Source organism: Canis lupus, chromosome 11 (assembly GCF_011100685.1).
Source record: "Canis lupus familiaris isolate Mischka breed German Shepherd chromosome 11, alternate assembly UU_Cfam_GSD_1.0, whole genome shotgun sequence".
NCBI classification, from domain to species: domain Eukaryota; kingdom Metazoa; phylum Chordata; class Mammalia; order Carnivora; family Canidae; genus Canis; species Canis lupus.
Window position 1 is genome coordinate 25,921,232 of NC_049232.1, and position 27,861 is coordinate 25,949,092.

The window sequence follows — 27,861 nt, forward strand, 5'->3', positions numbered from 1 at the left end:
TTCACTCTAAGTATTTCAAACAGAGAGGTTTTTTGTTTTTTGTTTTGTTTTGTTTTGTTTTGTTTTTTTTTTTTTTTTTTTTTTTTTTTTTTTTTTTTTTTTTTTAGAGAGAGAGAGACTGAGATAGTGTCACAAAGAGTGCGAGCAGGGACGCCAGAGTGGTTCAGCGGTTTAGTGCCACCTTCAGCCCAGGGCATGATCCTGGAGCCCCAGGATCGAGTGCCACATCGGGCTCCCTGCGTGAAGCCTGCTTCTCTCTTTGCCTATGTCTCTGCCTCTCTCTTTCTGTGTCTCTCATGAATAAATAAAATCTTTATTTTATTTTTTTTTTAAATAAAATCTTTAAAAAGAGAGAGAGAGCAGGAGCAGGGAGGAAAGGAAGAAGTGGGCTCCCTGCTGAGCAGGGACTCAGATGGGGGACTCCATCCCAGGACCCCCAGAACATGACCCAACCAAAGGCAGAAACCAAACCAACTGAGCCACCCAGGCACCCCTAATACAGAGAATTTAACACACACTGGAGCCACTCAGGTGACAGAAGAACTTTAAAGCCAAATGGGGAAAATGAGGTAAGCCAGAGATTAGCAAGATAAAATAACTGCTACCATCCTGGTCTGGAGGTCAGAGGAAGGGGCCCAGAAGCTGTCGAGGCAGGTAACCCGTATCCTCCCATCCTCAGTCCTCCAGTCTTGGACAGTGGCAACCATTGTCCAAACCGAACCAAAATCTAGCTGACAAGGGTGCCAGAGAGGTGCAGCCTGATGGGAAGAGGAATCACAGGAAAGAGGTGGGGTGGCCCACCTGTGACACAGAACATCAGAAAGGGAGCAATGGACTTGAGAGTAAACAGGCAAACGATGGGCCTAGCTCTTGCTTGTTTCTCCTTTATTATAAATGGTTTCAATCTCATGGGGTTCTCGTAAAAATTAAAGGAGCAAATCCAAATAAAGGCAGTGTGGAGGCAACTGTAACTAATTTTTTCCTAGATGGAAAAACTAGGATTCAGACAGATTAGGTGATTTGTTCAAGGAAAGAGCTTGGGAGCTGGCGAATGGCTGTGATCTTGGGCAGGTCACTTCATTTCCTTGAGCCTTAATTTCCTCATCCTACCAGTTAATTTGCTGTTGCTGAGGGGATTAGGGGATTCATTCTTCCTGCGAATATTTCCCGAGCACCTGCTGTGCGGGAAAGGCCCGCACTGCCCCGCTCCTGGAGAGTCTGGTCAGGAGACAGGCATTGCCCAGAAAGTTGTACAGATAATGAAACGATGATAACGGTGGTGAAGAAGGAGTAAGTCCTGGGAGGATAGGTCACAGTGTGGCCCTGCCTAGAGGAGGTCAGAGCTGCTTCTCTGTGATGACGGTCCCTGGGCCTGAATGAGTGGCAGTGGGCCTAGTGAGAAGCAGGGGTACAGCGAGTTGGAGAACTGCAGGAGGAGCTCCTCATACTGCTTCTTTTTAAAAAATATTTCATCTATTTATTCATGAGAGACACACACACACACACATACAGAGAGAGAGAGAGACAGAGACAGAGACACAGGCAGAGGGAGAAGCTGGCTCCATGCAGGGAGCCCGACGCCCCGGGACTCGATCCCAGGTCTCCAGGATCACACCTGGGCAGAAGGCAGGCGCTCAACCGCTGAGCCACCCAGGGATCCCCTCCTCACAAAGTTTAAACGTTGACCCAGGGGCACCTGGGTGGGTCAGGGGTTGAGCATCTGCCTTCAGCTCAGGGTATCCCCGGGCCTGGGATCGAGTCCCAGGTCGGGCTCCCCGCCTGGAGCCTGCTTCTCGCTCTGCCTGTGTCTCTGCCTCCCCACCCCCTCTCTCTCTGTGTGTCTCTCATGAATGAATAAACGAAAATCTTAAAAAAGTAATAATAATAAAACGTTAAAAAACTAAACGTTGACCCAGCATCCTGCCCGCAGCCTCCCCAGCCTGGCGCTCCCCGGCGATGACCTCCGGCCTCGCACCCCTCGCACCCCGCGGCCGCAAGACTCGGGGCGCAGAAGGCGTCCACGACCAGCCCCTCCCCGCAGGGCCCCGCCGCCCGCCCGCGGCCCCAGGCGCCGCCCCCGCCCCGCCGCCCCTCGCCCCGGGCGGCCGCTGATCCTCCGCTAATGCGTATCGAATTTTTGTTGACTTCGGCCCGGGCCCGTGCGGAGAGCGCGGCGGCGGCGCTGCCGGGGCCTTTAATCCCCTTTGCATCGATCCCGCCGTTAATGACACAACCTTCTCCGCTAATTAACCGACGCTGCATTAGGCGCCGCGCCCCCCGCATGCGGCCTGCGGCTTCCCCGCCGCCACCGCCTCGCTAGACCCGGGCTCCGCCGCGGGAGCGGGTGCGGGACAGGCTCGGTTAGGGTGTCCCGGGAGCTGGTGCGGGACAGGCTCGGTTAGGGTCCCGCGGGCAGGCTCAGGGTTTGGGTGCCCCGCTAACAAACGTTTGCCGCCGTTGCTTACTTTGCGCCAACACTGCGCAGAGCAGAGCACCGAAACATGATTTAGCTGCTGATTCATTACAGCGACCCAAGAAGCAATGGAAGAAATGAAATCGGGGCTCGCAAAGTGGAGGATTTACTGAGGGAGGTGGGACTCCCAACCCTGCCTAGCCAAGCTGCTGCCTTTTTTTTTTTTTTTAATTTATGAGAGACAGGCAGAGACAGGCTCCCTGCAGGGAGCCCGATGTGGGACTCGATTCTGGGTCTCCAGGACCAGGCCCTGGGCTGAAGGCAGCGCTAAACCGCTGAGCCACCCGGGCTGCCCCCAAGCTGCTGCCTTTAACTCCTAAACTTCCCACCCTCCAACGTGTAATCGAAACTGTATTTAAATCTGGAATTTAATTTAATTTAGACTAAATTTAAATGTGAAATAAGCAAAATTTGAAGTGCTTAGCAGACTAGCTGGCTGATAATAAGCGCTCAATAATTATTTTAGTGTAACTTGAAAACCTGCTTGGGGTTGGTTCTCCGTTGCTACCCCTCCCCGAACGCCCATTCCAACCACACGGTCAGGGTTATAATCTCTCCGCCCCAGAGAAAGCAGAGGCAGCTGCTTGTGGTCTCCTGCCAAACACAAGGATAGCAAATGCTGTACTTCGTTATAATTTTCAAAGGATTTTTCCTCCCTCCTCTTCACACATGCATATTATATGCTGCAACATGGGCGAGACTTACGCTCAGTTTCATTTGTAAAATAGAATGTGTAGTTCTAGGTTAGATACATTTCCTAACGTCTACTACTCGCAAACATGATATGCTTGGTTCTGTCATTAATGGGAATTAATCAGGGCAGGACCCTTTCACGTGTTTACTGATTACTGAAATAATGTGTCTGTCAATGTTTTACTCTGATTCCCTCTGCAACCTGGTTTCTGAGCCTTTATTTTCATTTTGTTGTATTGTGAATTTTTTAAAAGATTTATTTAAAAAAAATTTTTAAACATTTTTTATTTACTTATTCACGAGAGGCACACACACACACACAGAGGCAGAGATACAGGCAGAAGGAGAAGCAGGCTCCATGCAGGAGCCCGACGTGGGACTCGATCCCGGGTCTCGTGGGACTCGATCCTAGGTCTCCAGGATCGCCCCGGGCTGAAGGTGGTTCTAAACCGCTGAGCCATCTGGGCTGTCCAAAAAGATTGATTGATTGATTGATTGATTGATTGATTGATTGATTTTTGAGAGAAGGAGGAACGGGAAGGGCGGGAGGTGCGGAGGGAGACAATCTCAAGTCGACTCCTTGCCAAGCTCCGGGAGGCCTATGCAGAGCCAGAGGCTTGACCTCACAATCCATGAGATCATGACCTAGCTGAAAGCAAGAGTCTTTTAGATTTTATTTATTTGAGAGAGGGTGATGAGCAAAAGAGAGAGCATGAGCAGGGAGAGGGCCTAGAGGGAGAAGCAGGCTCCTTCCTTGCTTGGTAGGCAGCCTGATAACAGGCTGGATTCCAGGACCCCAGGATCGTGACCTGAGCGGAAATCACCAGCTGGTCACTTAACTGACTGAGCCACCCAGGTGCCCTCAAAAACAAGAATCTTAACAGGAGTCTTAAGCAAGAGTCTTGATTGATTGAGCCACCCAGGTGCCTTTGTATTGTGTATTTTTAAAAGTCACCTCAAATCTCTTCTGGGACAAGGCAAAATATGGAAAAATACATTTAAAAATAAAATGGATTGGGTTACTTGGTGGCTCGGTTGGCTAACTGCCTTGGGCTTGGGTCATGATCTCAGGGCCATGGGATGGAGTCCCACAGAGGTGTCCGTCCACAGCGGGGAGCACGTTTCTCCCTCTCCTCTCAGATTATGCTCTCTTGCTATCTCTGTCTCTATCTCTCCCAAATACATAAATAAAATCTTAAAAAAAAAAAAAAAACAGATGAAATAGCAGTTCAAGCATTTAGCCAATATTCAATAAGTTGAATTGGCTTCTCCAAGTGAGGAAGCTGAGGCTGGGAGAGGCTCATGGAACCGTTCCAGCAGGACAAGACTCCAGGCCTGGGAACTCTCAGTCCATGCCTCAGCCACCATCTCCTCTTACACTTACCGAGAGTCGCCTTCTGCCCACCTGCCTGACATCTGCTGTCCACCTCCTGCAGGAGAAACGGGGATTTGACAAGTCCCTGACACTCAATACCGAAGTGAATATTATTAGATCCCTGTATTTCCAGCCAACCTGTTCCTCTTCCTCTCTGACAAACATATCAGGCACCACATTTTAGTAATAGTCATTTTTCTAGATCAAGAGACTGAAGCTTCACGAGATTAAGCAATTCGCTTGACTTTCCCCAGCTGATAAATAGCTTTGCTGAAATTCAAACCCAGATCAGGCTGGATCCACTTTCCATTGTACTCTTTTCACTATAACATGTTTTTCTTGAACAACTAGAGAGCTGCATTGCCTAATACAGTCTTGACATGTAATTTCTGAAGAATTAAGTGATCTGATTTGGCTTAGGAAGGAATTCTCTTCCCCCATGGGGAGGGGGGCAGCCTGAATCAGATGGTCTCTTTCAGAAGCCACAAGGCAGCTTTGTGATGGAGGCTGTTAAAGGGCACAGGCAGGATCAGCCTGGGGAAAAAGTTGGGAAATAAAGCAAGTCTCTCAAATGTCAGGCCCACCACTGGTGAGAGGAAGAGGAACAAGATTGCCTCTCTCTGGGCAGCCCAGTGTGTGCTGTGCTCACCTCCTGGGTGTCCCTTCCTTCCTAAGAAACACTTCTATTGCCCATCTCTATTTGTTGAGCTTCTTTTTTCTTTAAGATTCTACTCAGAGGTTGCTTCCTCCAAATGAAGCCTCCCATGAACGCACTGTATCTTCCTCCAGAGTCTCCTTTGCTGGTGATTAGCTGTGTGACCCTGGGCAAGAATTAACTCTAGACATCTGTTTCTCCTTCTGTAAAATGGGGATAATAGTGCCCGTCTTCAGGGGTCTGTGAGGGTTTCAGTTGGATGATTCACAAGATGAAATATTAACTACATATATTCATGACATAAACCTCCACTGAGGAGCATGGAGACAGAAGATTGTGTAGAGACGGCTGCTTGGTATATACAATATGAGACAGACGGGGAAAGAGGATTTTAAGTTTTGCTGTGTATTTTTTCCAAAAGACTGTGGAATAATTATTTAAATTTGTTTCAGATATTGTGGGTGCCAGACTGATACCATGTAGAGACAAGCCCTGAGACAGCTCAGCTTTAAAAAAGATGTGCCTGTGAGGCTCTTAGTGCAGCATTTAACACATACCAAGTGCTCAAATGATGATCTCTTTAGAACTTGTCTATCCATCTCTACCATAAAATGTGTCCTTATCTCTGTGCCAACCTACTGCCTGCCTTACAAGGCCCACAGTAGGTGCTCAGCAGGAAGAAGTCTCTGTGGGAACCCCAAAGCCAACCAAAGTCTGGGAAGACCATAGTCCCAGAACAAATGCCCTGATCCTTAAACTGACCGCAGCCATGTAACGAGGTCAGCAAAAGGGAGGGGCTGTGCTGTAACCCGCTGTAGGGGTGGGTTCTTCCTTTCTACTTGTCACTACCCCTAGCCCAGACACAGGCTCATTTCATCCTCACCCCCGCACTCTGACTTCTGTGCCCTGGGAGGCACTCAGGGGCAAGGGGCCATGGAGTTCCCTATGGCCAGGGATGCTAACCATGCCAGGCCACAACTCCTCGCACCAATTCCCCAGGATTCCTGCCTGTCCCACAGGCCCTGGCTTTCAGAACAGCAGCTCGGGCAGTTGGGTGTGTTTGCAGAGGATACCCCTCCTCCAGGTCAGCTGTGGGGGGAGATGAGTGAAAGGAAGACCTGGGAGCCTCTCCCCTCACAGAACTCCAGTCACAGCAAACTACTTGGCATTCCCTCAACGCTTCCTGTCCTTTCTAGTCTCTGTGTTTGCTCGCTCTGGTTTTTGGGGTGCCTTTCCCCCATATCCACCTAATTAAACCCTATTCATTCTTCAAGTTCCAGCCCAAATACCTTTCTTCCAGGAAACCCCATCTTCATCCTAAAAGAGCTCCTCCTCCTTACCCTACACTCCTCATCATAACCTCTGTGTTAATTTAGGTTACAGGATCTCACCCCAACACTGCACAAATGCCATGTGGATCAAAGATGGTGCCTGGGAGTCAGGGAGATTGAGGTTTGATTCCTGGATCAGTTGCTTGTCAGCCTTGTAATCCGGGACAAGTTTCTTGGCCTTGTTAAGCCCCCTTGTAAAATAGGGGGAAAAATAGGATAGTTCTGAAAAGTAAATGAGATCATGCTCATTCGGCCCTCAGGATTATGCTTTGCACACACGAAGCTCTGAATAAATGTTAGCTGTTATCTCTGGCTCTCCTCTACCTCCACACTCACCCACAGTATGTCATGTCAGTTAGGCCTTGACCCTCTCGATAGGTGAAAGAATTTTATTGGACCGAGTCTCCCAAGTTCCAGATGTGAAGAGGCTTCCTTCTGAGAGGAACAGAGATGCTGACAAGAGGCTGGAATTTCTGAAAACCAGAGATCCCAAGAGAGAAGAGGGTGAGAGACCATGACTGTCGGTCAGATGGGATGTAGAGGTAAAGATGGAGGGTTATCAGCCAAAGAAATAGTAATGCTTTTGTCAGGGGAAAAATCTTTTCTTCTGCCCTCCTACATTCAGTATCTGGAAGCCTGTGAATATTTACCTGCATGGATGTTTACACAAAAGAAGTGAAATCAAATAAGACCCAGGGTTAGATTAGGGGTCTTAGGTACCCTTCCAACAAACTAAGAGAGTTTGGGGCCAAAGGGCAATGAATTGTGGGGAAGTGACTAGGAAATACACAGGGGAACCAATGGAAGAGAAGGGCTGTTAGGAAGGTCTGTTTACACACATTCATCTTGGTGTTGAATCCCCATCTTCAGTTGTGCCCTGCTCTCAGACTGCTAAGGGGAGGGCACAGAACTCTTCCTGCATCTATTGATTCTCGATTGCCTTCGGCTCAAAAGAATCCTTACGCCAAAGTAGCGTATTTTGGAATGGCATGCTCTGAGCTCCTTCACTTTACCTGACTGTTCAGCTGCCAGAACCAAAAATCTAGCTAAGCCTCCTTCTGCAGCCATAAAGAACCTCCACTCAGATTTAGCTCCAAAGGTGCTTCTCAGACCCAAAGAGTCACAGCACCTGGCCTGTGTGCCTACATTCTCATCCCTTCAGGGCATCCAAGAAGGAAGTTCAGAAAAGATACTCCAAGGCTAGGAAGGAAGCCACAAAAGAAGCAAAAATGGTCTTTGGGTGACTAAGATTCACCCCAATTCCCTGACAAGAGTCTATGCCTCTGGGGGTCCTGCTGAGCCACACTGTGTTTTCTGAGAAATGCCCTCCACTAATAGACTTGGACCCTGTAATTACATTAGTAGTATGTGGATCTGTTTGTTCTCTTTGCCCATCTGGCAGGCCTGGGATTGTGCCTTGACCCAGAGCAGCCAATCAAGAACCTATGCACGGAGATTCAGATTTTCTGTGAATTTGGAACTAGGATAGGAAATCATTTAGGTGAAGCTGCTTAAAAGGTCATGCAGAAGAAGGTCTGCAGAGAGAATATAGTAGATGGTTCAAGATGTCCAGGCCTTCACCAGAGGGCAATCAAGACTAGTTCCTGACTCACCAGTCCCAGCACCCCAAGGCCTGGCTGGATTTCTTGGGATTGAAGTGCATAACATTCCCCCTTTACTATGTGATTCCAATTTTCTGTTAGCCAAAAGATCCTTGACTGAAACACTGATTTTCTTTGACTCTATGTCTTCTTGTCCAAGTTCTCTCAGACCAAATATACAGACCCAGAGCTCTGGTTTCCATCGTGGAGTTCAGAGCTTCACTCCATCCCAGGACAGCTCCATCCAGAATTCAGCCTACAATTGGAAGGAGAGCCAGTACCATCCCTAATCTGCTCCAGAACGCCGGGCACCTGCAGATCCCCTCTCAGAGGTAACAATAGTAATAGCTACCATTTCATCCTGCATGAGATGCTGTGCCAAATATTATTTTCAGTCCTCAAAAGAATACTGATTGGTTTTTTAATTGTTTTAAATATTTTTACTATGATTTAATGTACATGTACACGGAGAGGAAAAAAGCATAAATTCCTCACACTTACAAGCTTTTATAGACATAGGAAGCCAAAAACTTGCCAACCAAAACCATTAAAATTAACATAAACAATTGAGATCTGGCTGTTAGAGTCCTGGGCTGCCCGTTCACCAAAATGGTAGCTCATGAATGGTCAGGGAAAGATCTTGAAAAATACTCACAACCAGGCACAGGGAAGCCCTTGTTAAAGATTTGTTGAATGAATAAATGACTAAATGGGTGAGTATGAAGATAGTTGTTTGTTTGTTTGTTTATTGGCACAGAATGTATGGTTCTGTCCCTCTTTTATTCATTCATGAGAGACAGAGAGAGAGAGACAGAGAGAGGCAGAGACACAGGCAGAGGGAGAAGCAGGCTCCATACAGGGAGCCCAACGTGGGACTCCAGGATCATGCCCTGGGCTGCAGGCGGCACTAAACCGCTGAGCCACCAGGGCTGCCCAAAGATAGTTGTTTAAAAGACAGTCTGCTCTACCCCAACCATGCAGAAGCCTGTAATTCAGCATTTCATATTCACCACTGCAGCCAGTGGCTCTTCCCTCCTTGTTACCCAGGGGCTAGTCTAATGGCATTCACCATTGCAGTCAGCCAGGATACCATTAAAAGCTTCAGTCCAGCCACTGTTCCCCAACCCAGGTCTTGGCTCTGGGCCCTGGGTTCAGGGAGTGGTCTGGTTGTTTACCAGAAATTTGGACCTTCTTCAGAGAAAAGCGCAGATGACCTATTAGTCTAATTCAAGCACTTAGCAAGGAATGACTGTATTATTCACACCCCCAGCCCCAGGCTAATGGAGCTGGAGCAAATGGAGAGGCTTTGCCAGCTCCAAGATCTTCCTGGGAGGGGAGGAAGGGAAGGTCCACCCAGTGCCCCACTGAAGTTTGCAGGCAGGCTTGTTGGCAGAGCATTTCCTGGAGGTAGGGTGGGCTATGGGAGTACAAAAATGTGTAAGGAGAGGCCGCCCTAATTCCACCCACCACTCTGGCAGCAACTCTGCTCATCCACCCTCAGTCACCTCCTCACGACCTTGAAACTTGGTTGGGAGAAAAATGGGGAGACAACCAAATATCTGTCGATGTAGTACTGGTTAAATAACCCATGTATGAAGGAATATGCATTTATACAAGTCCATGTTCTGCAGCTGATAACAAGAATGCTGTAGTTCAAGCTCTACTCATGCATGCCGAAAGATATCTGTGACTTACACAGCGATATCCAATTTACATGAAATTATATACACCAGCAGATTCTCACATGCACAGGTATACAGAAAGCATTTGGCAGTTTGCAAGGAGGATTTTAAAGATTTTACTTTCTTTTTTTTATAATTGTCTGTATTGTTCAAATTCTCTACAAAAACCACTTACTATAATTGCTACCATTTTTGAGTTCTTACTACGTGTCAGTCCCAATGCTTTTCCATGGATTATCTCACTCCTTATGAAGTGGGTTCTATGCTTTTTCACATTACCGAGGGAGATAATGAGATTAGAAAGGTTGAACCCAAGGTCATGTAGCTAGTAACTGACAGAGTCAAGTGTTTTTGGAGGATCAAATGAATTAATGCATGTAGTAGGGGCTCAATAAATGAGGGTTATTATTATAATTATTGTACAGCAGTCATCACACTACCTTGTTCTTCTTATCTTGTCTATTTCCCAGCTCTGGTGTGTGAAAGACTTGGAAACAGGCTCTGAATTATTACTTCAGAATCTCCTACATCCAGCACAGTGCCTTGCAGAGCCAGCACGCATCAGATGCTTATGGAAAGAGTGAGTGAATGAATTAAGAGGCAAATATCCACAGCTCTATAAATATATTTTCCCAACTACTTTGTTTCCTTATCCCAACAGGATTGCAAATTATCATCTGGAGCAAACCAATAACCTAAGCAGGTGCTATAGATGGACACTCCCCCTCAGCTGCTGTGGCAGATCCTAGGCAGTACCCCAGAAATGGCTGGGTCTGGGACAGATACCTAGTCCACAGCCTCACATTAGCTATTTTTTCTTCCAACTCCATGTTAAGTACACAGAGAGGTTGAGAGACTTGCAGGAAGTCACATAGCAATCGGCGGCAGGGTTTCTGTCTCGCCTGGCCTCTACTCTTGTGTCTGTAACAATCCTAATTATAAATTCACATTGTGAGAAAATAGGAAAAGAGCAAAAGTTTTTTTTAAAGATTTATTTATTTATTCGTGAGAGACACAGAGAGAGAGGCAGAGACACAGGCAGAGGGAGAAGCAGGCTCCTTGCAGGAGCCCAATGTGGGACTCGATCCTGGGACTCCAGGATCACACCCTGAGCCAAAGGCAGATGCTCAACTAGTGAGCCACCCAGGTGTCCCAGAAAAGAGCAAAATTTTAAGTCAAATGTTTAATCATGATCCAAGGAGCTGGGGGGTACTTCAGGACAGTAGCAGGAAGAAAGCAAGACCCAAACGCTCTGGCTCCTGCTCAAATGTTCTGCAGGATCCCTGGGTAGGGGAGGCAGCAGGTTCCCATTCCCCATTCAGAGGAGGAGACAGAGGGGTAGGAGTCTTGCCTCAGTCTTCCTCACAATGGGGAATGTCTTTCTAGGCTGCCTCAGAACATCCAGCCCTGCCTACCTGGAGAATGCAACAGAGAGTGACTGATTTGTTAGAGCCTGGGTGATTCTGGTGGGCAGGAGGAAGGGCTCAGGAGACAGCTAGGGAGAGGTGGCCTCCCCCAGAAGACATGGTAAAACCAAAGTCCCTAAGTCCTAAGGAAGGGCGCCTGAGTCAGAAGCAGAGGGAATGAGAACCTAGCTAGTCAGTTTCTGCTATGACCCCCTCTGGAGCCATCTGGATATGGGGGCGGGGTGCAGGGTGCAGTCAAGGTTGCCATGTTGTTTAGGGCATCTCTTTCCTGATGTTGCTCTTTCCTCAACCCTTGCAGGCTGCAGGTCAGGCCTGGTGTGGTAGAGGGGAGAGGGGTCCAGGGGAAGTCCAGCTACCAGAGGCTCAGGAGCAGAATCAAGGGAAGTGTACTGGAGAAAAGAGAGGGTACCCAGGGCTGTGGCCTCAGAGCAGGGCTTTTGTTCTGTAGAAGAAATGGAATGGAGTCAGCTCCATACTCTTCACCACCTTGGCCTCAGTCAAGGCCTTGTCCACCTCCCCTGAGGTATCCATTAGAAGCCTATAGTTCATGACCAAAGTGAGGTCACCCTCTCAATCCCCTTTCCTGGGTTTCCCCCAGCTAGTCCAGTAAAGGCAAGAGGTGTGTAATGGAGGTGGCCCTACCTGGCGTTCCATCACAGAAAAGGTAGGGTCTGCCCCATCCTGGGAGAAGAGTTGACTGTGAAAACGCATCTTAGCTGCAATGGCCTCCACTAAGGAGAGGAAAGAAGGTAGAATGGAAGCAGGCAGATGCTGGAGATCTCTCGGGATCCCATGGAAAGGGAATATCTCAGGGCCCTGGTATATAACAGGGCAAGTGGGAGTGGGATACTGTCTCATTCTGCTTGCTTATTTCTTGAGCTAAAGAATGTCCCTGGGGCCGAGACAGGTAGAACAGGCACCATGGGGGGTCACTCAGGGAGTGGGAGAAGGAAGAAAGGCCTAGACTTGGGGTGATATAAACCTGTGCTGAGGAGGGGTCAGGAGATACCTGCAGAAGAAGGATGGACCCAGTGTGGACCACAGAGCTGACCCCTCTCCTCTCCCTTTGCCCAGCTGACAGGACCACGGGGGCTGGGGGCAGGTGGAACACACTCACTGAGGCAGGGGTTGTGGGAGAAGGACTCTTCCAGCTGCTCACACTCCTCCTGTAGGTTGCCACTGCCTCGGCAGGTGCAGCTTAAGGCAACACTGGTGTTGACGTTGCTGACAAAGTTGGGAGTCATGGCAGTCCCTGAGGGTAAAGAGAGGATTATCAGGGCTCAGGCCAACCCAAACTTCAACCCCCACTCTTTGACACTTGTCTCAGGACCACTCCACCTGGGTTCAATCTCCAGAGCATTTTCATCCCCAGGGACAGTCACCCTACGACTCCCATTACACAGCACTCCAGCCTCTCACCAATGAGCCCCATGTATGAGCGTAGACATCTGGACTGTTCTGTTGCACAGGTCCCTAGGATGTCCAGAGGATGGCAGTGGGTCTGAAAATCCACCAGACGAGATCTGGAAAAGAGAAATTATGAGTCCTCATTGAGGGCCTGGTCTGCAACCTTCACCCTTGTTACCCCTTCAGCTCACATGCCCACCTTTATGCCAGATCCTCCTCTGTTTTCAAGACCTGGTCCAGGGCACCCCCCTCAGTGAAGCCTGTTTCTGTCGCGGTTAAATGCACTATCACCCTGTCCCTCAGAGCATACCACTTTGAATTCAGGTTCCATAATACCTAACTATGAGATTTCAGGCAGCTTCTTTAACCTCAATCTTCTCAACTATGAATAGAAATGAAAACAGTACTGGGGGCCTGGGTGGCTCAGTCGGTTGAGTGTCTGACTTTCGATTTCGACTCAGGTGGTGATCTCCGGGTCATGGGATCCAGCCCTGTGTCCGGCTTTGCAGCCCTAGTGCAGTCTGCTTGTCCCTCTCCCTCTGCACCTCCTCCTGCTCATTCCCTATCTTAAATAAATAAATAAATAAATAAACAAACAAACAAATAAAATCCTTTAACAAAAAAAAGAAATGAAAACAGTACTTCCTCCTGGGTTTTTGTGAGGACGAAATAAGAGATTGCAAATACAGCATTAAGCATAGTGGTTGGTACAGACTAAGTGCTCATTAAATGTTAGATACTGTTATTGTTCACACTGATTCTGTAATAGGTAAAGCTGATTATCTTTGGGTGATAGAATTACAAATAAATTTTTCTGTGCATACTTCTGCAGCTTTCCTTACATTTTGCATTTTATCAGATGGGTGGTTTATTTCTCTCTCACCCCCACCCAAATGCAAATTCCTTGGAGGAAAGGACAGTATCTTAGTCATCTAGCCCCACACTAGCTCCATAATGGGAATAGCTAGGACCATAACAATAGGCAGTATATCTGAGTAGTTAGGCCAGACTTTATTCCAAACCTCATTAAGTAACCTGACTTACTACCTGGATGAACCTCAACAAGCTATTTACACTTTTTCTGAAAATAAAATAAAATAAACTTTCTCTGTCGTGATTCCTTCTTTGTAAAGTGAGGATAAAAAAAAAACAAAAAACAAAAAAAAACACAAAAAACCACCATCTATCTTACAAGGTTCTTGTAAGGGTTATGTGAGTTAATACTTATTAAGTACCCAAAACTGGGCAGCCCTGGTGGTCCAGAGGTTTAGCGCCACCTTCAGCCCAGGGCATGATTCTGGTAACCTGGGATTAGTCCCACGTTGGGCTCCCTGCATGGAGCCTGCTTCTCCCTCTGCCTGTGTCTCTGCCTCTCTCTCTCTCTCTCTGTGTCTCATGAATAAATAAATAAAATCTTAAAAAAAAAAAAAAAAAAACCTACCCAAAACAGTACTTTGCTCATAGTAAGTATTCAGTAAGTGTTAATGAAATGATGATTGAGAGTTTTATGTGATAATTTAGAAAAGAAGAAAGTAGAGCTCAGAGAGGTTGGAGAGTTAAGTAACTTGCCCAAGGTTACAGAGAAATAGGGGGTAGAACCAGGCTGCAAAACAAGCTTGGGGTGACTCTCATTGTTAGCAAATGCTACCTGAATGGATAATAACTTCAATTCGGTGAGTGTTTTGTCCTGAAGAGGCAGAGGAAAGCCAGATCAGAATTTCAAATTTTGTGGGGAATTATGTATCAAACGTCTTACAAATCATCATGTACTTTGATTTGGTAATGGTATTTACAGCAACACGTCCTAAGTAATTAGATTTATGCACAAGAATGAACAAGAGTGATATTTACTGTAGCATTATTTATAGCAGGAAAGAAAGAAACCTAAATATCCAACAATAGAAGAAGGATTAAATAAAGTATGGGGCATCTATAAAATGGAATACAATGTAGGCATTTTGTTGTCCAAGGAGAGTAAAAGACAAAATAAGCACCACCATTTATTGAGCACTTACTCTGCACCAGTAAGCTAAGCACTCTGCATAAATTATGCCATTTAACTCTCACCAGAATCCCATGAGGTCTGTATTATTACTCCACTTTTTACAGAGGACTAAGAGGAACGTTAGGTTAAGTAATGGAGTTTTAGGTTAAAGGGATGGGCTCAAAGTCGCAGAGTCCCAGGATTTTTTTTTTTTTTTTTTTTTTTTGGATTCATTTATTTGAGAAGAGAGAGGCAAGGGGAGGCAGATGAAGAAGGAGAAGCAGATTCCTTGCTGAGCAGGGAGCCGGATTCCGGGCTGGATCCCAGGACCCTAGGGTCATGACCTGAGCTGAAGGCAGCCACTTAACCAACTGAGCCACACAGGGGCCCAGAGTACCAGGATTTAAATTCATATCGGTCTGCCTCGGGAGCCTGTCTTCACCACTAGTCCTTCCTGCCTTGGCGGGTGAGATGTGCACATAAGTGAAAAAAAGCGGGATACAAGTATATTTCTAGAATATCATTTTGTTTCTCTGTATACAAAAAAAGACTAGAAGGAAAGGTTCCCCGAAGTGTGTGGATCATCTTCAGGGGATGGATTCTGAGTGTTATTTTATACTTTTTTATATTTTCTGAAGTTTTTACACACAGTTGTGGGTTTTTTGTTTGTTCGTTTTTTTGAGAAAAGAGTTCCCCAAAATACTGATGGGAGCTCCCAGGTGAAGTCAGTCCCCAGTCACCAGGGGGCAAGCCCAGCGCAGCCCAGGAAGGGGGCTGGGAAGGACCGGTGCGCACTGGGCCCTCGGCCCGCCCTGCCCACCCGCACCCGCACCCGCACCCGCACCTGCACAGCGGGTCAGAGACGCAGTCGCGCCGCAGCTGCAGGCAGTTGGGGGCCCCCGCCGGCAGCGCGCAGCCGGGGGCGATGGTGTTGCGCCGCCGTCGCCCGCAGCCCTGGTCGGAGGGCGCGCAGGGACACAGCAGCAGGCCCTGGGCGTGCGGCTCCGACGCCTTCGCAAAGAAGGCGCGCAGCTGCCGGAGGCAGGTGCGGCGCTGGCAGCGGGACCCCGAGCACGCCTCCGCGTAGGCCTTGCGCAGCCGGTCACACTTGTCGTTAAGAGTGCACAGCATGGCGAACTTGAGGCAGAGATCTGAGTCTGCGGGCAGAAGGGCACCAGGTCACCAGTCGTCTCCGCAAACGTGTGGCCCAGTGTAGCCAGGAACCCCTGCGACCCTGAATACGGCCGCCGCTAACCCGGGGCTCCTCGGGGCTTTCCCACTACCCACAAACTCTGGTATTTGTGGTCCTCCCTCATCCTAGTCTTCAGCTTGCCTGGGTGTAAAAAAAAAAAAAAAAAAAAAAAAAAAAAAAAAGGAGAAGTAGCAGCAGCTCTATAGATATAGATATCTCTCTCGTTTATCTAGCATTAAAGTGGCCAGAAAGCTAAAAGGAAACTCCTCCATCCTCAATCCCACAAAATCTCATGGTGGAAATCACCATGTTTGTTTTGCATCCATTCTGTACCCTGTCTGTCTTTAATGATTGATGCATGATGCCTAAAAACTCCCTATACTCTGAGTCCCGGGAAATTATGGTGATATTTCTATTAACAGAATATTCCAGCAGTCAAAACAATAAAGTATTCCCAGATTCCTTGTAACAAAGAGTTTATGTATTAGTCTCTATGCTTTTCTCTGAAAATTCTAATCCCACTACAGGCTTGACTGTGCAACAAAGTTCACATCTTTCTCAAAAAGTGAGTGCATGCGTGTGTGCTCCTTTCCAATTAACACAACAGCCTCACTTTCCTGAAAAACATGCATTTTAGTCCTTGCTAGACAGATGGTTCCCACCCTGAGTCACCCCTGAGGAGTCACCGTCTCTCTCACCATGTTCCCTGCCGGATACCTCACCCATTTCATTAGAATGGTTTGAAAACAAGCAATTTCCTAGTCTTCAGGGACAGATAGCTACTTTCCTGGCTGCCTCGAATAAGGGTAAATACTACATTTCAGCATATTTTTTCTGGGATGGCTGCCACCCCACCAAACCCTTTGTAGAGACCGATCTTTTGGAACCTGGGAGCCCTAATAGGCTACCTTCAAATGCCTCCCTAATACCTATGGCTCTTTGTTGACTTACAAGACTATGCCATGCCTACAGCTCAAACTCCCACCCTGACACAATGCTTCTTTAGTCACCTGGCAGACTAGAACTTTCCCCCATGGCACCCTTTGGTTTTTGTTTCCCACCAGCTACCCTCCCTCCTTGCAGGGTCCAAGGCCTGCCCCTCACTCCCCAGCCTCAGCTTGCCCTCCACACCTGGTTTGAGCATGTTCAGTTTGCTGAGATTCATTTTCCAGGGTTTTCTGGTCACTGTGTCTTCATAGGGGAAGACATCCAGTTCATAGTCACCTAGAGACAAGGCAACAAGAATCTTGAGGACTGGGCTGAGGGAGTGGCAGCAGGAGGGGCTGAAGCTGCTAGGTCAGCCCTCAAAGCCCTGTGGAAAAAAGGAAAAGTCACAGTCTCTACCTAACTAGCTGCAAGCTGTTCAGAGGTGACAAAAAGCAAAACAAGGACATAAAGTTGGAGGCTGGGCTCAATGAATACACTGGGTTTAACTACAAGAAGAATAAAGTTACCACGTGTTGAGTACACTGTGTGCTGGGTACCAGGGTATAAGTAAAGAAGAAGAAAGAATTCAATCTCACTTAATTGTCCTAGAAGCTTTTGAGTAGGTAAGAAGAAATAGGCTGAGGAGAGGTTAAGTCACTTTCTCAGGCTCACAGAGGCTAAAAAGTAGAGCTGGGTCTTGAAACCTACACTATCTGATTCCAGAGTCTCCACTCCTAACCACTAACCACATGGCCTACGGGTACATAAGCAGGCAAGGGAACTCTCTCTTGTTTTCTTCTACTGTTGAGGAAGGGGCAGTAGAAGACCCTGTTTGAGGCCTGACCATGTAGCTATGGATTCATGTTGAGGAGGCAAAGTGAGGCTGAGTCTCAAAGCACAGAACTCTGGGAGAGACAATGATCTCAAAGGAAACATATCTTTCCCAGTCACACCCAGGGTGCTGTGGGTTCCTGCAGGGGACATAAAAGGTCCTATAAAGTCACTGTATAGCTCATACACATGGTGGACCCTCAATAAAAGTTGGCTAATAAATCTTGTTGGAAGAGAGAGGTGAGACAATGCAAGGTGTCACCCAATATGCCTTTGAGAGTGCATCTTTAGGAGAGAAGAAATATGGATGAGATCAAGCAAACAGGAAAGGGTGGTCAAGATATTTGGGGATATCTGAAAGCTCCCAAGGGAAAAAGTGGGAAGGCAAGAGATCCAGGGAGAAGTCTCTGGGGAAGTTCTGAAAGAGAACTGATTAGGATGAGGAGTAGAAACAAGGAACAAAAAGTATGGTAAATTGTATTATTGTTTCCAGTTATAGCTAGGTATGCACCCTGTGAGAGGATTATACACCCAGCCCTTTCCCCCTTGCCATGTGACTCTCAGGCCCCCTAGAAGAGGAGTACACTTCCACACCCTACTGCAAGCAAGGATTGCCTGTGGGACCTGCTTTGGCCTATGGATGGTGAGCTGAAGTGACATAAATCACATCTGAGGAGAAGCTTTAAGAACCATCATGTGGGGCAGTCCCGGTGGCTCAGTGGTTTAGCACTGCCTTCAGCCCAGGGCCTGATCCTGGAGACCTGGGATCGAGTCCCATGTCTGGCTCCTTGCATGGAGCCTGCTTCCCCTCTGCCTGTGTCTCTGCCTCTCTCTCCCTGTGTCTCCCATGAATAAATAAATAAAATCTTTAAAAAAAAAAAAAAAAAAGAACCATCACGTGGTCCTGTGGCTGCTCTTTTCCCTCTTTCAGCCTGGGTCCTTGAAAGAAGAAGACAGGTAGAGAGCAAAGACAAAGCCAACTCAAGGAAGCCCACAGCAGGTGTGTAACATGAACAGAAAAGAGATTTTTGTTATAGAAGGCCCCCATACGTGGGGGTTGGTTAGTTTTTACTACAACATAATCTAGCAAATTCTTATTAAAAATGTAACTGATATTTAGAAATGAGTGCGGCAGTAACAAAAAAAAATCTAGGGATCCCCGGGTGGCGCAGCGGTTTAGCGCCTGCCTTTGGCCCAGGGCGCGATCCTGGAGACCCGGGATCGAATCCCACGTCGGGCTCCCGGTGCATGGAGCCTGCTTCTCCCTCTGCCTATGTCTCTGCCTCTCTCTCTCTCTCTCTCTCTGTGACTATCATAAATAAATAAAAATTTAAAAAAAAATCTAAAATGTTTGGTATCGCCTTTGGGGCTGGGCAATGAATGGTTGGTGAATAAGCTGTGTCTGGGATAATGGAAAGTAGGAGTCTTCAATATGTAGTGTCAAAGCCTTTGGTAAAATTGTTGCCTGCAATAATTTGCAAGGAAGATGTACTGAATGAGAATGCGCTTTAAAGGAAAGAAATGGAGAAGCAGTCCAGTATGACTAGTATGTCTTGATTGCTACTGGCTGCATTTTGCCAGGTACTACAAGAAAGATAAAAGTTCAGGGCAGAACTGGCCAGTTTGCAAATAGGGAGGAAAAAGAAAAGAAAAAAATCCAGAAATTCCAGGATTTGTAGGATTAAGAGATGCAATTGCATATCCTTCAAATAGTAAAATATAAAATTGAAAGAGGTTTTGAGTAATAAGATGATCCCAACTCAGCCTTGGGGCATGCACCAATTCAATGATTATGACTACCACGCCCTTTGTGATCTCTCACTGATGAAGATGGTATTAATAAATCCTGCCAGACAGACAAATATGCTCAGGGAAAGAAGACTAGGGTAGTGGCCCTTCCACAGAAGCCTGACAAGAGCAAGATACTTTTTTTTTTTTTTTAAGATTTTATTTATTCATGAGAGGCACAGAGAGAGGCAGAGTCAGAGGCAGGAGAAACAAGCTCCCTGTGGGGAATCTGATGCAGGACTCCCTGAGACCCAGAGATCACAACCTGAGCCGAAGGCAGATGTTCAACCCCTGAGCCACCCAGGTGGCCCTCCCCAAGAGCAAGACACTTCTAATTAGATCTAGAGACACGTCTTGAATTATAGGGAAGGCTATTGGCCCATGAGGTGACAGAAACCAAAGATACAAAAAGCAATTAAGTTTTGAGAATGTTGTACTGCCAAGAGCCACCAGCCTGAATTCAAATAGACTCTCTGGGAGTCTTAAAATGCCCCAACATTCCTCAGGTAGGAAGCCTCAAGGAGGTGGTAATCTCCAATACCCTTCTCAGACAGGGCCAAAGAAAACAATGGAGAAGGAAGGACCTGCCAGGGGCACAGGGGCTAGGCCAAGATTGTTGGAGAACAACATATAAAGCAACTCTCATAAGGAGCAAAAGCAGAGCCTTATTAAGGAGCAGCACCACTACCAAGGGAGGATGGCCCCTACGAGGACCAACGACGTGCATGCAGTAGGACCTCAGCGGAACAGCTCTGGGGCAACGTCTGCCATGTGCTCCTCACTGCTCCCCTTTCTGAGAGTTCATTGTGGTTCTCCTGTCCCTGTTCCACTGTTGTACAAGGAGTATATATTAGAGGCAGGTGACCTGTCTTTTTTTTTTTAAATTTTTTATTTATTTATGATAGTCACAGAGAGAGAGAGGCAGAGACATAGGCAGAGGGAGAAGCAGGCTCCATGCACCGGGAGCCTGACGTGGGATTCGATCCCGGGTCTCCAGGATCGTGCCCTGGGCCAAAGGCAGGCGCCAAACCGCTGCGCCACCCAGGGATCCCAGGAGTATATATTAGAGGCAGGTGACCTGTCTTTTTTGTCCATAAGTAGCTAGATCAGATCAAGAGGAGTCATATCCAGACCCAACAGAGAAATTATCATAACGTCCTAGACTGGTAGCCTGATACAATGTTTGGCTAGAACTCTTAGGGGATCTTCCTTAGAAAGTGAGTTGATGGGTGCCTGGCCGGCTCAGTTGGAGGAGCACACGACTCTTGATCTTGGGGTTGTGAGCTTGACCCCCATGTTTGGTGTAGAGATTACTTAAAAATAAAAAATCTGAAAGGAAGAGGGGGGAGAGAGGGAAGGGGGAAGGAAGGAAGGAAGGAAGGAAGGAAGGAAGGAAGGAAGGAAGGAAGGAAGGAAGGAAGGAAGGAAGGAAGGAAGGGAGGGAGGAAGTTGATACATTTTGCTTATGGAAGAGAGAGAAATGACTATTTTAACCTGGGACTCTGGGAAATTGTATATTATCTCCGACTATTTTTGCCCTCCCTGTAAGATTAGATGTCTTCACTTATTGCCCCGTGATTTTCAGGGTCTCCTGTGGGAGAAGTATACTTCTGCCCACCAGAGATTTCAGGCTTGGTCACCTGATCTGCTTTGTTCATGGAATGTGAGGCCCTATGTATTTCATGTAACATTTGAGTAGAAGCTTTTAAAGGCACCTGCCATTGCTCATTCCCCTCTGCCATGAAAAAAGAACATCCCAGACAGAGGCTGTACCTTCAGCCTGGATTCCAGAATGAAGTGCACACATGGCATAGCTAACACAGCACATGAGCAAGAACTAAATCTTTGTTTTACAGGTCACGGTTCTGTTACTGCAGCAGAGTCCAGTGAAAGCTGACGAACATGGAAAGGAATCGCTGGAAAGAGTCAAAGGAAGCTCCCCTCTCTCTGGTTCTTCCAGTGCCTTCTCTCTTACTATCTTTTGTCTGTTGATGAGTGTCCTTTCTGTGAAAGGCAGGACCAGGACATCACCTCCCCGTCTCTCTGAACTTCCTGATTCCACTGTATTTGGAATCTGTGAAGGGGTTAAGATCATTTCCCTCCTTGTCCTGTCCATACTCTGCTATTCCAGGAGCCATCCAGGTTGGGCCTCAGCCTGGTACAGAGCTCTGCTAGGAGGCAGCTACATACTATTAGGCAAGAAAGGGGGAAGTGGGGAGGAGAGGGCAGTGCTGTGGATGCCCAGAAGGATACTGCCAATTCCTCCCTCTGCTCCTTACTGATATCAAATGCAGAGCTTTGTTACCACCCCAGTCAGAATCCACCCATCTAGCCTATATTCTGCAGGATTAAACAACAACCCACAAGAACCACCTTCTTTAGCCAAGTTCACTCTACAACAGGGGCCTCACCAAGGCTGCGGGCAAGGTGAACGGTCCAGTAGATGTCCAGGCAGGCGACTTGGTTCTTCATGTGCCGGTGGCATGTGCAGCTCATCAGAGAGCTATTCTTGAGGTGCTGTGCTGCCTCCCTGCACTCTTCAGGGACCAGAAACTCCTGCACGGGTGATGGGGTGCTTACACTAGAGGTGCAGGAATTCAGGTGGTGGTAGGCAGCACTGCAAATAGGATCGACTTGGCATTTCTTCTTGGCCTGGATACAGTTTACCAGTCGGCCTTCGGTGGGGAGGGGGTCTGTGGTGGAGAAAGAGAGACCAGGTGAGGATCACATATGGTCGCAGGAGCTACCTGGGAGTGGCAAGTTGTAGAGTAGGGTAGGGGGAGGGATTCAAGACAACCTTGGACAGCAAAGTTTTGGGGTGGCCCAAAGGCCTTTAGGACTAAGTGAGGAGAAAAGCCCTATAGGAGTCAAGAATCTGTAGCTGTCACAGTATGGACAGAGCAGATCAGGTCCAAGAAGAGGTGGGTTTGAAGAGAAGCTGCTCAGCCTCCTGGGAGAAGGAGGGGGACTATTTTTTGAAGCTAAACCTGGTGACCCTGCCAGGCACAGGAAAGAAGGCTCTTGGCAGAGGAATGCATGGGCAGGTCTAGTATCATAACCAGAGACATGGCAACACGAATGGGAGTGCAACAACTCTGAGGCTTCCACTCAAAGTCATTTAAAAATACCTTCCAGAGGGAATGAGCTGGTGTTGGGGAGCTGTTGCTGATTCTGTCACTCAAAAATACCAAGGTTGGTTATGGTTTAGCCTTCATGGAAGGCCCTACATCCTAGGACTTAGCACCTCTATCAAATGGTAACAAAAATGCCATCATGTCATAAACTTTACAAGGTGAAACTTCTATGAGTCATTTTTAATTCTTCTCTTTCCTTCACATCCTATGTTCAACCCAAGTCCTGTCAACTCCGCAAATATTAGGAAGCTGTCCGCTTCTCTCCACATCTAACACCACCTCCTTAGCTCAAACCACCATCAACTCCTGTCCAAACTACTTCCAAGATGATTGGTCTCCTCAATTTTATTTTCCAAATTCATTCTCCCATACCATTCGGCCATCTTTTGTTGTTTTCCAGCTTTATTGAGAAATAATTAACATCTAACATTGTGTAAATTTTAGGTGTGCAATGTGATGATTTGATTCGTGTATATATTGTGCAGTGATCAACCCAATAAGATCAGTTAATACATCCTGTACCTCATGTTAACTCCTCTCCCACTTCCTTCCACCCACACCTGCCTTCTGTTGCCACTGACCCAGACAAACCTGTGTGAACCTTAGCATTTTTGCTTTAGCCTTTCTTTCTGCTTGGAATGCTCTTCCCCTGATCATCACATGGCTGGCCCCTGCTGGTAATTCACTTTTCAGCCTAAATGTTACCACAGAAAGACCATCCACAACAAATCAGTGTAAAATAACCCCCTAGCTACTCTATCACATCATTACTCCAAGACCCTGCGTAGCACTTTCTATCACTCGATTTTTTTTTTTATCACTTGATTTTTTTAACTTGATTTTTTATGACATATATTTTTTAAAAGATTTTATTTATTTATTCATGAGAGACACACACAGAGAGAGGCAGAGACACAGGCAGAGGGAGAAGCAGGCTCCATGCAGGAAGCCCAATGTGGGATTCGATCCCGGGGTCATGCCCTGAGCCGAAGACAGACGCTCAACCACGGAGCCACGCAGGCATCCCATTAACTTGATTTTTTACTGATTATCTCCCAGTCTAGACTTCTACATCTCTCTTATCACTGCTCTGTCACCAGTGGCTAGGATAGTGCTTGTTTTTTATGAGCTCCTACTATTTATGAAATAACCAAATAATAGAGAAATTCTGTGGGCCACCTCTCTAACTTCTCTGAGCCCCTTCACTCTACTTAAAATCAAAGTGCTAAAATTAGGAGGGGCCTGAGTTTAGTTATTCCAAACTTCTCTTCCAATCAGATGATAATCAAGTAGATTACTTATTAAAATGCAGATTTCTTTTTTTTTTAAAGAATCTTTTTTTTAAATTTTTATTTATTTATGATAGTCACACAGAGAGAGAGAGAGAGAGAGAGAGAGGCAGAGACATAGGCAGAGGGAGACGCAGGCTCCATGCACCGGGAGCCTGACGTGGGATTCGATCCTGTGTCTCCAGGATCGCGCCCTGGGCCAAAGGCAAGCGCTAAACCGCTGCACCACCCAGGGATCCCTAAAATGCAGATTTCTGATGCCACCCTAGAACTACTGGATCAGAATTTCTGGTGATAAGGCCTGAGAATCTGAGTTTTAGCAAGTTCACTGGAAAATATGATGCACCCTGAGAAGTGATCATATCCAATGCACAAACAAAGGCAGGATCAGTAGTATTGATTACACCTTTTGCTTCAGGTTCCAATAAGCTTCACCGTGGCATCACATTTTTATTTAAATTTTTGATATTTTGCTCATCGTGCATTTTGGGGGGGATCATTGGTTTTGATTTTTAGTATACATGCTGCTGAAGTGAGCACTAATTTTGACTTTAAAAAATACTGCACTGGGCAGCCCTGGTGGCGCAGCGGTTTAGCGCCGCCTGCGGCCCGGGGCGTGATCCTGGAGACCCATGGTCAAGTCCCACTTTGGGCTCCCTGCATGGAGCCTGCTTCTCCCTCTGCCTGTGTCTCTGCCTCTCTTGCTCTCTCTGAATGAATAAATAAATAAATCTTAAAAAAAAAATACTACACTGAGAGGCACCTCGCTGGCTCAGTTGGTTGAGCATGCAACTCTTGATATTGGGGTTGCAAATTCAAGCCCCATGTGGGGTGCAGAGATTACATAAAAAAAAACGAAATAATTGGGACATCTGGGTGGCTCAAGCAGTTGAGCATCTGCCTTTGGCTCAGGCATGGTCCTGGAGTTCTGGGATCGAGTCCCACATCGGGCTCCTGCATGGAGCCTGCCTCTCCCTCTGCCTATGTCTCTGCCTCTCTCTGTGTCTCTCATGAATAAATAAATAAAATCTTAAAAAAGAAAACAAAGAAATAATCTTTTTAAAAATACTGCATTAAAATATTCTTTATCTTGACTACTATTTCTTGGTATCTCCTTCACTCCTTCACCTCAGTTCCAATCTTGCGTAGGGCAATTTACTTCACTTTCTGGACCTTAGTTGCCCAAATGTAAGGTGAGGGATTTGGATTAAGCCAGTGTTTCTCAAAGGAGGGCTAGGGAAGAGACAGGTTAGCCCCCTTTAATAGGTATATAATTTCCCAAGGTGGCTCAGATGGTTAAACATCTGCCTTTGGCTCAGGTCATGATCTCTAGGTCCTGGGATTGAGCCCCACATTGAGCCCCACATTAAGCTTCCAGCTCAGTGGGGAGTCTGCTTCTCCCTCTCCTTCTGCCGCTCTCCCTGCTTGTGCTCTCTCTGTCTCTCTCTCAATCTCTCAAATGAATAAAGAAAAAATATTAAAAATATATACATAAAAAGTGTCCAAAGGTAATGGGTGGTTCAAAAAAGCTATTTGATCATTATATACGTGGAAGACGAAAAAACAACTTTTGAAATTTCAAAAACAGATTTTTTTTTTTTTTTTTTTTTATGATAGTCACAGAGAGAGAGAGAGGCGCAGAGACACAGGCAGAGGGAGAAGCAGGCTCCATGCACCGGGAGCCCGACGTGGGATTCGATCCCGGGCCTCCAGGATCGCGCCCTGGGCCAAAGGCAGGCGCCAAACCGCTGCGCCACCCAGGGATCCCTCAAAAACAGATTTAGGGAAGGCATGAGATATTTATCTTTACTAAAAGGAAAACAGATTTAAACAGTTTGCAAAATACTAAATGTTTAAGATGTTACTTCTGGTAGGTATATCTAGTAAGTGCTTAATGAAAGAAATGTAAAAAAAAATCCAAATCTCATTGCTTAAACTGGACTTAATATTGAATCAACAATTCTCAAAAGTAAATCTCTCCGGGCGCCTGGGAGGCTCAGGTCATGATCTCCAGGTTCTGGGATCAAGCCCGACGGTACCAGCATGGGGCTTCCTGCTCAGAGCGGAGTCTGTTTCTCCCGCTCTCTCTGTCTCTCTGCTCCTCATTCATGCTCACTCTCTCTCTCAAATATGTATTTTACTTTTTAAAGTAAATCTCTCTTATTTCATAGCTGATAGTTCACTGGATCCGAACAGCAGTGGATTTAGGAGCAATTGCAGCTCAACAAAAGAAGGTAGGGGCAATGTTAAATTTCATCATAAGTGGGGGAACTTGTTCCACTTTTTTTTTTTTTTTAAGATTTTATTTATTTATTCATGAGAGAGGCAGAGACACAGGCAGAGGGAGAAGCAGGCTCCCTGCAGGGAGCCCGACATGGGACTCGATCCCCGGTCTCCAGGATCAGCCCTGGGCTGAAGGCCCTGCTAAACCACCGAGCCACCCGGGCTGCCCATGTTCTACTTAATTGGTTAATGAGGAAGGTGTTGCCTGTTTATCCCCGATCTTGATGTGCAGCTATACGTTGAGGTTAATGAAATTTTCTGGGCGGTCAAATCAGCCTGGCGATACCTTGCTGATGGAACCACTCGGGACAGACCAGCGCTTTCCCTCTCCCGTTTCTGTTTTGCAGTAAAGACTGCAGGTCTGCGGTACCACTTCGTGGACGAGGTGATGGTCCCGCGCGGCGTCTGCCTCAGCACTGCCTCCACCCAGGCTCTGTGCAGGAGCCCCACGATGAGATTCCATGCACCCCTCCCACCCCCAAAGGTCTTGGGCATGTTCCCTGGGATCCTGGACCCCACACTACCCTGCCGGGGAACTGGCATGGTCCTAAAGCCAGGCCTTGAACTGTACGTCCACAAACTGTCCACTGTATGTAGAATAGGGCAGGCACCGTGCTGAGCCATTTTCCACTATAGCGAGTTTTCTGCTCCGGCTAAAACAATAAAAATGGGTCCTGAAGGCGGGAGGGGCGGGGAGAGGTTGGTGGAGAGAAATATCCTCCAATAATGATGTTAGCAAGTTCTAGCAGCAGTCTACAACCCGCATTTGTGACAAGTCAGTTTTAGCAAAAACTCGTCTTTCTTCACCTGTACGTCGTGCCCGCGTCCCCAGTCCCTACGGGAGGGGAAGCGTTGAACCCACGCGGGGCAAACGGCGGTCCCGCCTCCTCGGGATGCGGTCGTGGAGCGGCCCGGCCCCGACGCTTCTGCCCGTGCAGACGCAGCTCAGCAGAGGGGCGCGGGGTGGGGGACGGCGAGGAGATGCTGCTGCCCCGGCCGCCGCGGGCCTTCAGTCCGCCGTAGTTGGTGAAGTGTACCCGGAGGGAGGGCATGCCCTTCCTGGCGCCCCGGGGCTCCTCCCCCCGACAGCTGGGACCCCGCGACGCGGTGCCCGAGCCCCCGGGTGCCGTGAGCCCCGCTCCCGCCCTCCCGCTAGCGGCCCGGCCCGACCCGCGCACTCGCCACTCACCAGCCCGGAGCGGCCGCGGCAGCAGCAGCAGCAGCAGCAGGAGCGCGAGCAGGAGCGCCGTCGGCGGGGCCCGCGGGGTTGGGGGACGCCCCATGGCTCGGTCCACTCGCCGCCCCGCAGCTTCCCGGCCTCCGCGAGCCGCCTCCGGGGCCGCCCCGCCTCCCCGCGCCCGCCCGCCCGCTCTCTCCCGCCCGGGCCTGGGCGCCGCCCTCCGCCTCCCGGGCGCACCGAGCTCCTCGCCGCTCCCGCCGGGGGCAGGAGGCGGCGGGGCGGGCGGGGGCACCTGCGAGCTGCTGGCCGCCCCCCGGGGGAGGCTTCTGCCCCAGACACTCTTGGCCGCTGCTGCTGGAGAGTCGCCGCCTTGGGCGACTCCAGGATTTATCCAGAAAAGCGCTGTTTCTCACTTGCTGGAGCTCCCACCCCCTTCCCTACACTCGCTCCAGGAACCTCAAGCGGAATCTTGCAGCAAAACTCGAACTAGCACAAGGGCAGTTTAACTTCTAGTATTTATTTTTCCGATTGGAATTTGCACACCCATCCTCCATTTCCCCTCGTAAGTAACTTCAAGGATAAGCTCAGGCTGTTATCATTAACCCCACA

The 27,861-nt window shown here is 47.9% G+C and overlaps 1 protein-coding gene across 1 annotated transcript; it reads right to left on the reverse strand.

The window, feature by feature from the left end:
• Positions 1–11,446: 11,446 nt before the first annotated feature.
• GFRA3 (GDNF family receptor alpha 3) lies at positions 11,447–27,412 on the reverse strand. Its single transcript, XM_038551616.1, has 8 exons — positions 27,262–27,412; positions 21,778–22,059; positions 16,952–17,044; positions 15,473–15,785; positions 12,657–12,760; positions 12,355–12,489; positions 11,880–11,968; positions 11,447–11,679 (listed from the first exon to the last, which is right to left on the reverse strand). Exons 1-8 carry the CDS (start codon positions 27,353–27,355, stop codon positions 11,590–11,592), a joined length of 1,200 nt encoding a protein of 399 aa, XP_038407544.1. The 5' UTR covers positions 27,356–27,412; the 3' UTR covers positions 11,447–11,589.
• Positions 27,413–27,861: the final 449 nt, after the last annotated feature.